We start from the raw sequence: 12,452 nt of genomic DNA, 5'->3' as shown, positions 1-12,452 counted from the left end.
AAATGTTAAACATTTCTCCTCATGTGTGACACGCTGACACCTTTCCAAGCCGGAAGTAGCTCTTTGAGGTAATAAAACATATCTGTTTCACTTCTGAAAGCTGGAGATGTTAGTCATAGCGATGACAGGGTAAGGTTTACACACCAGTTATGGCAAGCACCCATACATAAAAAGTGAGAGGGGGCAAAAAAAAGCTCCACGTCCCTCGTATAATCTTAATAGAAATGATAAGCAGCAAAGAATGGCATGTACACAAAGATCCGACACACAGCTACCCATATATACATATATTTCGTTAACGAGAATAAATACTATAATTAATTACGTGTTTTGATACGCATCGTTTGATAGCAGTTCATTTTTCGTGCCTTATGGATAAGTTACCTGCGAGAACGTCCAACATGTGCAAAAAAAGAGTGAGTTATTGCCAGTCTCGCTCATAATCGAGGGAGGAAGTGCGTGACGGTCATAGCCGGCGTGGCCTTGTAGCCTCTCTTCAGGCGGCCATGTTTGCTCAGGGCGATGTAGAAGCCCTTATAAATGGAAGACTCATAGGCGTTGTAGTTGTTGGGAAGCAATGTCTCTTTGAACTTGCACTCGTCCCGGAAGACTTTCTGAAATGAAGTTGGGAAGGAGATGGTCAGTCGAACGCAGCCCAGTTTATCAACTAAAGACTTCCTGCACAATGTATAGCCTAGAACCATGGTACAGCAGGAGTCCATTTTTGTCCCCCAAGGTACAATCTACACTAATGTACCCCTTAGGGCTCATTATTGGACCTCAAGGTAACCATGTGTACCTTTTTAGGGCAAAAAAAGAACCATATTTGTTCCCAGGCAGTATATAAAGGGTACAGATAAGTACCTTAGAGGGTTTTGCACCAGAAACAATCCATTGTACCCTTAAAGGTACAACAATTTACTTTATTTTCTGAAAGTGTAGTAAAGGAGTCCATGATTTTTGATAATAGAGAAGGAACTCAACCACCATTGTCAAGCTTATATTTATTATTGAGTTCTTCTACTTCTTATTATTATTATTAGTTGATTTGATTGCGTTTGGTGACTGACCCCTTGAAAATGGTTCCTCCAGGAACGATGACGTTTCAGTTGTCAAGACAACGGAAAAACTAAAATACAAGAGCATTTTGTTTTGTGCACAAGAGCATTGTGACGTATCTTTCTGTTTTTGTATTTTAGTTTTTCCGTTGTCTTGACAACTGAAACGTCATCGTTCCTGGAGGAACCATTTTCAAGGGGTCAGTCACCAAAGGGTTTAAATCAAACCTCAATAACTCAAAAACACCTAGGCAGACCTCCAGTGATGCAAAACCTGTGGGAAAAATGACTCAGAAACAACTTTCTAGAAAGAAAGGCGCTCCTGCAGCTTCCCTTCCAGATAGTGAGTGATGCTACGCTAACAGCTAATGCTAACACGAGCTTGGACGCGGACCGAAAGTCCTTGATGTAATAATGGCGAATACAAATATCTCCACTATGATGGACAGAAAGTTAGAAAAGGTGGTACATAATATCAACACCAATATCTCACAGAGTCGCAAAGAAATCAGTGATCGAGTTAGCGAGGCAGAGTGGAGAATTTTAGCGGTAAAAATACCTCCGCTAATAAATAACGTCAACTTGATTCTAATGAAAATTTTAATATAACTTTATTCCGAGTGACAAATGAAGGTATAAAATGCTCTACGGGTTTAGTAAATGGTGCAGGTGTATTGATTTGATTTGGATCGATGCATTGATTTAAAAAGTAATGATTGAAACAAATTGAGGCAAAAATCACAAAATTATTTATTCTCTATTATAACTGATAATAAATGTATTTTAAAAAAAAAAAGATAATTTGCATGTAAAAAAAATTTCACGTTTTGAAACTGACGTGTAAGTAGGCTCTGACTCCTAACTTTGAAACGGAAAATATTCCTTCTCTACATCATCATCGTTCACGAATTAGTTGCAAAGATGGCCATGTCTTGATCAGAGGCTGATAAATCGAACTGAATCACATCCTAGCACGTTCAGAGGTGTTGTAAAATATCTCACCGTCGCCTTATGAATCAAATAGTATTGTATTATAGCAGATTCAATGGTATCGTCCAGTATCGAATCGTTTCCTTATGACTCAAAATCGTATTGTATCGTAGCAGATTTAGTGATATCAAAATACCAGAGTATTGCCTTAAGAATCAAACTCTCCTGAATTGTATACAAGCCTGAGGTTTACACCTCAGTAAATAGCCAAGTAATATTATTATTTAACAATTATTCGCCGAAGGTGACGTGAATATCGGTGAATAATAATCGAGACGAAGTCGAGGTGGTTATTTAAATAATATTGGCTGGTGTTGAGTGGTATATCAGATATATTCCATTCAGCTAGCGTGATACTGAACAAGTCGAAGATGAGTAGCTGAATGGAATATATCTGATATACCACGAAGAAAAGCTAGCCAATATTATTATTATTATTATACATACACACTCCTTTCTGGTGTTCAACACATCGTTCCCTTTCAAAATTCTCCCAAAATCTTCCGTATTTAACAAAGCAAACCTGGCAGCCATGCTTGTTTACAAATCGTCCCAGTCGCTCGCTAGCGTGGAAGTTTTACGTCTCCGACGTGTGACGTCATGTCTCGACAACCATGCAATATCGTAAACCATATTCAACGCTCATTCTCGATTGGCTAGAGTGACGTAATACACGCAGGATAAGCGATATGCTAACAATATCGCATGCTATCAAACCAGATGAATGAAACCCGATAGAAGGGAATAGAACGCACGTTTTTATTCCATCGAAAAAGTGTCCTGTGTGGATAATAATCACCGATATTCACTGAACCTGAGGTGGATAATTGTTTTAGTATAAATACACGGGTGATTATTTCAAAACAAATTTGAAAAATCATATTAAAAAAAACATTCATTTCAAATTTCAAAAGTGACGTGCAAATATAATGACGGTGCGGCGCAGACTTGGGTCACTTACACTACCGTTCAAAAGTTTGGGGTCACCCAGACAATTTTGTGTTTTCCATGAAAAGTCACACTTTTATTTCCCACCATAAGTTGTAAAATGAATAGAAAATATAGTCAAGACATTTTTCTGGCCATTTTGAGCATTTAATCGACCCCACAAATGTGATGCTCCAGAAACTCAATCTGCTCAAAGGAAGGTCAGTTTTATAGCTTCTCTAAAGAGCTCAACTGTTTTCAGCTGTGCTAACATGATTGTACAAGGGTTTTCTAATCATCCATTAGCCTTCTGAGGCAATGAGCAAACACATTGTACCATTAGAACACTGGAGTGAGAGTTGCTGGAAATGGGCCTCTATACACCTATGGAGATATTGCACCAAAAACCAGACATTTGCAGCTAGAATAGTCATTTACCACATTAGCAATGTATAGAGTGCATTTCTGATTAGTTTAAAGTGATCTTCATTGAAAAGAACAGTGCTTTTCTTTCAAAAATAAGGACATTTCAAAGTGACCCCAAACTTTTGAACGGTAGTGTATCCATGCCGAGTCATATAAAATACTTTGTTTTGAAATGGATAAAATAAATCCCAATCCCACCTTACCTTTGAATAGTTTCAGACCAAACTTCGTAGCATTTTTAGTGCTTTTAGGAACAGCGTTTTCTTTCATCATTTGTAATTCGTCCTCACTTACGGTGACAGAGCGATTTTGCTGAGTCACTCGAAGAAATCGTCCGAATTTCTCGACCAATCAGCGTGCGTGATTTTCTATAATCACTTGCGTATTTATACTAAACACGTTTAAATACTATGTTTAATGTTTGAATAGTTTATGAAAGGATTATGTGCATAAAGTAAATCTGTATTCAGGGGCCTGTGGATTATTTTTAACAGTTAAAGTGCCATTCCACCATTGGATGTATTCTTTGGCATAAAATACAGTATATTTTATGACAACATGACTAGACAGAGAAATCTTTTAGCTTCAAAATGATATATCAAACATAATTTTTTGACAACGACAAGTATATTAATTTTGCAATCAAAGTCGTCTACCCTTTTAATTTCCACGCGGTAGTGAAACGTGATGTCATCGGCAGGTTCCCCTTCTTGTGTACCACGTGTCGGTCTATTTGTAGACCAGGAAACCCCCAAAGTGAGAGAGTCATTTCTCCTCGTATATGGGGGCCAAAAAAATTGCGAAAAATTTTGAGTTAATCTTTCAGTTAGCTAGATTTATTGGTATTAGCTAGATTTATTGGTATTATTTTTATCGCGTTCTATCCGCCATTGCTGATATGTCACACGTCACGTGGTACACAAGAAGGGTAACCTGCCGATGACATCACACGCGGAAATTAAAAGGGTAGGTGACTTTGGTCGCAAAATTAATATACTTGTCGTTGTCAAAAAATTATGTTTGATATATCATTTTGAAGCTAAAAGATTTCTCTATCTAGTGATACCATTTATATATGTTGTCAAAATATATTGTATTTTATGCCAAAGAATACATCCAATGGTGGAATGGCACTTTAAGTGAGTCCCGGCTAGATTCATTTGAGAAACCAACCCTGGCTTAGAATGACTCTCAAATGCATTTGGTCTTCCTTTGTAATTTTTTTTTTTTTGGGAAAAAAACATCACCTGATTACTTTTAGAACAGGCATACAGTACATCTCGAATTAATACTCTCTCTCTCTCTCTCTCTCTCTCTCTCTCTCTCTTTCTCTCCTTGTTGCTGAGGTTGTACCTTCAAGGGTACAACTTTAGTACCTTTGGGTGCATACACTACCGTTCAAAAGTTTGGGGTCACATTGAAATGTCCTTATTTTTGAAAGAAAAGCACTGTTCTTTTCAATGAAGATCACTTTAAACTAATCAGAAATGCACTCTATACATTGCTAATGTGGTAAATGACTATTCTAGCTGCAAATGTGTGGTTTTTGGTGCAATATCTCCATAGGTGTATAGAGGCCCATTTCCAGCAACTCTCACTCCAGTGTTCTAATGGTACAATGTGTTTGCTCATTGCCTCAGAAGGCTAATGGATGATTAGAAAACCCTTGTACAATCATGTTAGCACAGCTGAAAACAGTTGAGCTCTTTAGAGAAGCTATAAAACTGACCTTCCTTTGAGCAGATTGAGTTTCTGGAGCATCACATTTGTGGGGTCGATTAAATGCTCAAAATGGCCAGAAAAATGTCTTGACTATATTTTCTATTCATTTTACAACTTATGGTGGTAAATAAAAGTGTGACTTTTCATGGAAAACACAAAATTGTCTGGGTGACCCCAAACTTTTGAACGGTAGTGTATATGCTATACCTGAATGTAATGTATTTACTCTGAATTAAAGTAATTACTGTATGTAGCTTCGATATGCTGCATTCTCATTAGTATGCAAAAGATGATAAAGCTACTGTAAAGAAGACGTATCACCTCAGTAACGAAGACATGTACAGGCTAATTCATAGCTTACTCTTTTTCCTGAAAGTGCATTTATCCAAATGTATATTGAATACATACATAACATATATAGGGGATATTAGACGATTGCATGAAGATATGAAGTTTATCTTCGAGTGCTAAATGTATATATCTCATCTCATTATCTGTAGCCGCTTTATCCTGTTCTACAGGGTCGCAGGCGAGCTGGAGCCTATCCCAGCTGACTACGGGTGAAAGGCGGGGTACACCCTGGACAAGTCGCCAGGTCATCACAGGGCTGACACATAGACACAGACAACCATTCACACCTACGGTCAATTTAGAGTCACCAGTTAACCTAACCTGCATGTCTTTGGACTGTGGGGGAAACCGGAGCACCCGGAGGAAACCCACGCGGACAACATGCAAACTCCACACAGAAAGGCCCTCGCCGGCCACGGGGCTCGAACCCGAACCTTCTTGCTGTGAGACGCTAGCGCTAACCACTACACCACTGTGCCGCCCTAATGTATATATCAGGAGTGAAAATATTTTCCACACGAGAAGATAAACTTCATATCTTCACCCCACCGTGTAATGCTCTTTATATTATATGGACATATCCACAAAAAAATACACAAGCGGATCAAAAGAATTTTAATTTTGAGCCGGTTCGCCATTTTGACAACGCGCAACACAGTCAGCGAGAAAACACTGGGAGTGACGTCATCTGAGTGAAATATCAGGAATTATTATACAAACAGGACACTTTCTCGATGGAATAAAAACGTGTTCTATTCCCTTCTAGCGGGTTTCATTCACTTGGTTTGATAGCATGCAATATTGTTAGCATATCGCTTATCCTACGTGTATTGCGTCACTCTACCCAATAGAAAATGAGCGTGCAATATTGTTACAATATTGCATGTTGTCAAGACAACATGATGTCATACTGTACGTCGGAGCTGATACGAATAAACAGTGACACAACTTTTCTGCTGCACGTGCGCAGAATCATTTATTTGTCCACCGGGAAAAGGAAAAGACGAGGCTAATCCAGTGCTACTGCTAGGATTAGTTATGCTATAATTAAGCACTAAATAAATAAACTGAAAACTAAAACTAAAGACACGCTGAACACTCGAAAGGCTCCCAAAACTACATTAGATATTCTTCACACATATTTACAAGAGAAAAACATACAAACGGACATCGATAAACTGGAAAAGAGACACGTCGGAGACGTGAAATTTCCGCGCTAGCGAGCAACTGTGACAATTTGTAAACTAACATGGCCGCCAGGTTTGCTTTGTTAAATACAGAAGATTTTGACAGAATTTTGGTTGCCAGGTCGCTCCGTTGGGTGTAGCTGTCGATGTCGATTTTAAAAGTAATTCAGTAAATTACACAGCGAATAGAATGAAAGCCTGAGTGAAAAATACTGTAGCGATCGTGCAGCGTGGAAGAAGAGTCTGGAGACAGAAATGTTAGTTTCTCGGTCGTTAGTCTGTGCTACTTACTCTCGATAGATAGCACTGGCTTGACCGCTTTATTAGCATTTGCTAACACTACTGATGAACGCTACACCGGCTGGAAGGTGACTTCACTGCTGCGCTGATGGCGTCGACTTGTGGTTAAGCTAGCGTTGGGGTTCGAGAATTTTGATATGAAGAGAGCGTGTATGTATAATAATAATAATATTGGCTGGCTTTTTTTTCGTTGTATATCAGATATATTCCATTCAGCTACTCGTCTTCGACTCGTTCAGTATCATGCTACCGTAGCTGAATGGAATATATCTGATATACCACTCAACGCCAGCCAATATTATTTAATTATCTCATTCAGATCCAGGCGAGTTTTTCAACATGAGAAGATAAACTTCATATCTTCAATCCAACGTGTGATTTCCTTTTCGACACATTTACAAATAAAAAGTCCCCAGATTTATCAAAACAACTCATCGATTTCCTCATGAGTGACATATATACCCCTTTTCCACCAAATCAGTTCCAGGGCTGGTTCGGGCCAGTGCTGGTGCTGGTTCACAAATCGTTCAACTTGCGAGCCAGCTGAGAACCAGTTTGCTTTTCCATAGCTCGCGGTGCTAAGGGAAGCCACGTCATTACGTCGCTGTATACGTCAGTTACGTCGCTGCGTTTGCATAAACCTGGCGCGAACATCGAAGCAACAACAACACGGAGAAGAAGCAGCAGCAATAACAACAACAATAACAATAATAATGGAGGACTTCGCGTTTGTACAGCTGCTGCTTCTCGTCGCTTAAAAATGGCGACCTTTCGCGGTCTTGCGATTGTTGTTGGTCTTAACAACTACGCCCCGCCCCCCCCGACGTAAGCGGTTCTTTCTTCTGGCCCAGCAAAGAGTTGGTGCTAGCCTGGAATCGTTTTTTCTGGCCCCAGAGCCAGTTCTTTGTTCAGTGGAAACAGAAAACCCGGTTCCAAACTAAGCACTGGCCCCGAACCAGCCCTGGAACTGCTTTGGTGGAAAAGGGGCAATAGAGATTTACCGTACGTCACGGTTTTGGTTCTTCATGTCCCGGATGGAGCTCGGATGAAAAATACGAGTGGCGTATTTCCCAGTTAAACACTCACGTCTATATAATATCTAACCATCTGCAATATGTCCCATCATCCGGCTGCTCTAATTACGTCATAACCATAACCATAAAACAGTAATGACAGTTTTAATAATCATTAAAGCCTGACCACAAGGACAGCTTTCTGATGAACTGCAGGTTACTGGAAAACCATGTGTGCATGAGCGTTACGGGTAACGAATAACGTGTACAGCTACCTACCGTCGTGTACAACCTTCCCCGGCGGTTCATTGCGACAAACAGCTCACTTTTCAGCCCGTACAGACTCACCACTCCTCTCTCCACTGCCGAGATCTCGATCAGACCTGATGAAGCACAAACACGGACAGTTACGCACAGATGGGATAAGAGGATGTGTGTTCAGCCTGTAGGGCATGCGTCCTACTCCATGCTGCTCTTTTGTTCTGCTTTATTGTTGTGTCATACGTACTGTATATAGGATACAAAGGAAAGAAAGACAAAACAGCTGTCAGTGCTGGCTGCAGATGTGGTGGATGCGCACACGCCTGCTCGAGTCGCTTTCTGAGCCGCAAATGGACGCAGTGTAAAATGAGCGCGCGTCTAATTTGGTCCGAGCATCCGTGTCACGCTTCGGAAACATTTAGCGATGATTGACATTATGGTGTCTTTTTTTTTTTTTTAAATAGATTATCTGTTGCCTTTGGACATGTTTTATGGATCATGCAAAAAAAAAAACAACCAGAGGCTGATAGTTAGTTAGTATTTGGGATGGAGATGCATGGGAAGGGTGATATGGGTTTGATCTGGGGATGCAAATCACACTTATGTGGGATGCACAGGACATGCATGATAATAATAACACTAGTAATAATTAGAATGATATTATTATAGGTGAATAATTATTAATTATTAACGTTTTCTGAATGCAAATCCTGCTCCAACGTGCATCTTTGAAATTGCATTTTTAAAGAAATGTATGCATGCATGCATGCATGTATGTATGTATTGGCACCCCGTTGCTGGTGTGTGCGCGCTCGGTTTGCATTAGGGATGCGACTCACTGTACTGGTTCTCGTCATGTACACCGTTTATCCTTCCGTCTGGCAGCACCTGCAGGTGAAACCCGATGCCGACGTTGCAGTACAGCCTCCGCACTCTTTTGACGCCCATCAGATAGTCGTTGTCCCCTGAGATCCCGAGCACGGAGCGCGCGAACAGCGTTTCCCACCTGGCCTCGAGCGTCGTGGCGTGGGTCCTGCGCGAGGACGCGAGCCCGAGCAGAAAGCCCAGCAGGACGATCGCTGTCCGCCGCACCGCCGTCGTAGCCGCCGCCGTCGTCGTCGTCGTGGTGCTCGTGTGGCGCGCGCTGCTCTCGCGCCGGGGCATGCCGTCGAGGCGCTGCTTCTGCGCAACGGCCGGCCGTCCGGTTTACCGTTGGCGCACGTGGTCAACGCGAACGGCCCTAAAAATACCGCTCGCCTCGTCTCGCTTCCTTCGCGCGCATGGCGGCAGGGGCTTATTTTTGGAAGGCGGGTCGGGATCGGGGTCGGGGGCTTCGAGCGCGGCGGAGATCACGCTGCTCGTGCTGCTCGTGCTGCTGTTCTTGCTGCTGCCGGTGATGATGATAATGATGACCATGTTTTGCCTCTCCGCCGTGCCTCTGTCGACGGAAAACGCCGGTGTGGGGGGGAGACAGACACAGCTATAATAAACCCTCAGGCTGAGAAGGTTACACACCCTTCATGGGGTCTCCAGGTGCCCAAAGGCTGCATGAAAACACACCTTATTCTGCTCATAAGCGTCTACACTCCATGCCAAAAGGGTGCTAACCTGTACCATTATTTGTCACTGACCTGGTACCCTCATCAACTATGCATATAGTCAGTCTAAAGCGACACAAAGATTCAAAAGATGTACTTTCCACCAAAGCAGTTCCAGGGCTGGTTCGGGGCCAGTGCTTCGTTTGGAACCGGGTTTTCTGTTTCCACTGACAAAGAACTGGCTCTGGGGCCAGAAAAACCGGTTCCAGGCTAGCACCAACTCTCTGCTGGGCCAGACGAAAGAACCGCTTACGTCAGCGGTGGGGGCGGAGTTGTTAAGACCAACAACAATAACAAGACCGCGAAAGATCGCCATTTTTAAGCGACGAGAAGCAGCAGCTGTACAAACGCGAAGTCATCCATTATTATTATTATTATTATTGTTGTTGTTGTTGCTGCTGCTGCTTCTTCCGTGTTGTTTTTGCTTCGATATTCGCACCAAGGTTTATGCAAACGTAGCGACGTAACTGACGTATACAGCGACGTAATGACGTGACTCCCCTTAGCACCGCGAGCTATGGAAAAGCAAACTGGTTCTCAGCTGGCTCGCAAGTTGAACGAGTTGTGAACCAGCACCGGCACTGGCCCCGAACCAGCCCTGGAACTGATTTGGTGGAAAAGGGGTACCACCCCAACATCAACCAAACCTCATAATGGGCAAAGCCTCAGCTTGGGCAAACAAAGCCCCAGGATGGACGTACGTACACTACCGTTCAAAAGTTTGGGGTCACTTTGAAATGTCCTTATTTTTGAAAGAAAAGCACTGTTCTTTTCAATGAAGATCACTTTAAACTAATCAGAAATGCACTCTATACATTGCTAATGTGGTAAATGACTATTCTAGCTGCAAATGTCTGGTTTTTGGTGCAATATCTCCATAGGTGTATAGAGGCCCATTTCCAGCAACTCTCACTCCAGTGTTCTAATGGTACAATGTGTTTGCTCATTGCCTCAGAAGGCTAATGGATGATTAGAAAACCCTTGTACAATCATGTTAGCACAGCTGAAAACAGTTGAGCTCTTTAGAGAAGCTATAAAACTGACCTTCCTTTGAGCAGATTGAGTTTCTGGAGCATCACATTTGTGGGGTCGATTAAATGCTCAAAATGGCCAGAAAAATGTCTTGACTATATTTTCTATTCATTTTACAACTTATGGTGGGAAATAAAAGTGTGACTTTTCATGGAAAACACAAAATTGTCTGGGTGACCCCAAACTTTTGAACGGTAGCAGGGACATCACTAGGTTTGAGAGACAGGGGTAGCTTAGCACCCAGAGGAGAAAAGGTATTGTGCGCGCGCAGCGCGCGCCGAACATTTTTCAGAGCACCTACTAAGGCTGTCAATCAATTCATTATTTCAAGAGCATCACACCTTGGGGACACACTTCCCACCATTTCTATTCTATTTTAAAATTGCTTTCATCATTTAATTGCTTGCTGAAGCAACTTCATCAGCTAAACTACAAAAATGTGAAAAAAACAATGGTAGGTGTCATGCATTCCTGCGCAAACTGAAGACGGCAAGTGCTTCACAAATCATCATGTAAACATTCTACAGAAGACTCAATATAGCCTAGGTAAAGTTAAGCAAATGCAAACCACTGACATCAAATTACAATCTCACCGTGTGTGTTTGCAAATGAAAGCATAGAATTCTGACTCTCTGCAAACCCAACTCAATGGAAGCCCGCACCGCGCCTGCTGCAGAATGCCCGCGTAGTTTTTTAAGTCCTACTAGCCTACCACTCGACGTGACGCTTGACACAGAGCCAATGAGGAGGAATCATAACGATATTAATAATATTGCATTAAACAATAAATAAGCAAGCAGAAACTGTTGTTCGGATTAACTTGCGTTCTTGATGGCTCATGTTCAGTGCTTTACTGCCTTTGTTTTTTTTGGGAAAAAAAAAAAAAAAATTTAAAAAAGGGCAAAAAATATAGGGTGGCTTTGCCATAAGATAGGGTGGCTGGAGCTACCCTAAAATGGGTCTGGCGACGTCTATGAACGGTAGTGTACGTACTTATACCCAAGTGAGGTCTAAAGGTGATTCACTTTATTGATCCCACATCGGGGAAATTCACGTGTTACAGTAGCAAGATTAAATACAGACGGCTATTTGCATAATCTACCGTGAAAAAGTATCAAAATATTGCCTTATTGAGAGGCTCGGAAAAAAATTGCACATTACAGGTAGACTCTGTGTGTGTATATCTCATCTCATTATCTCTAGCCGCTTTATCCTGTTCTACAGGGTCGCAGGCAAGCTGGAGCCTATCCCAGCTGACTACGGGCGAAAGGCGGGGTACACCCTGGACAAGTCGCCAGGTCATCACAGGACTGACACATAGACACAGACAACCATTCACACCTACGGTCAATTTAGAGTCACCAGTTAACCTAACCTGCATGTCTTTGGACTGTGGGGGAAACCGGAGCACCCAGAGGAAACCCACGCGGACACGGGGAGAACATGCAAACTCCACACAGAAAGGCTCTCGCCGGCCACGGGGCTCGAACCCGGACCTTCTTGCTGTGAGGCGACAGCGCTAACCACTACACCACCGTGCCGCCCGGAAAAAAAATAAATAAATAAATTGCTTACCTCTCTCTCTTC

At 42.1% G+C, this 12,452-nt stretch overlaps 1 protein-coding gene across 1 annotated transcript; it reads right to left on the bottom strand.

The window, feature by feature from the left end:
- Window positions 1–286: 286 nt before the first annotated feature.
- Window positions 287–9,399, bottom strand: fgf6a (fibroblast growth factor 6a). Its single transcript, XM_060926750.1, has 3 exons — window positions 9,075–9,399; window positions 8,254–8,357; window positions 287–614 (listed from the first exon to the last, which is right to left on the bottom strand). Exons 1-3 carry the CDS (start codon window positions 9,397–9,399, stop codon window positions 438–440), a joined length of 606 nt encoding a protein of 201 aa, XP_060782733.1. The 3' UTR covers window positions 287–437.
- Window positions 9,400–12,452: the final 3,053 nt, after the last annotated feature.

The sequence above is a fragment of the Neoarius graeffei genome, chromosome 8, assembly GCF_027579695.1.
Source record: "Neoarius graeffei isolate fNeoGra1 chromosome 8, fNeoGra1.pri, whole genome shotgun sequence".
Lineage (NCBI taxonomy): Eukaryota > Metazoa > Chordata > Actinopteri > Siluriformes > Ariidae > Neoarius > Neoarius graeffei.
Note: the sequence above shows the minus strand (reverse complement) of the source record. Positions and strands in the feature narration are given on the sequence as shown.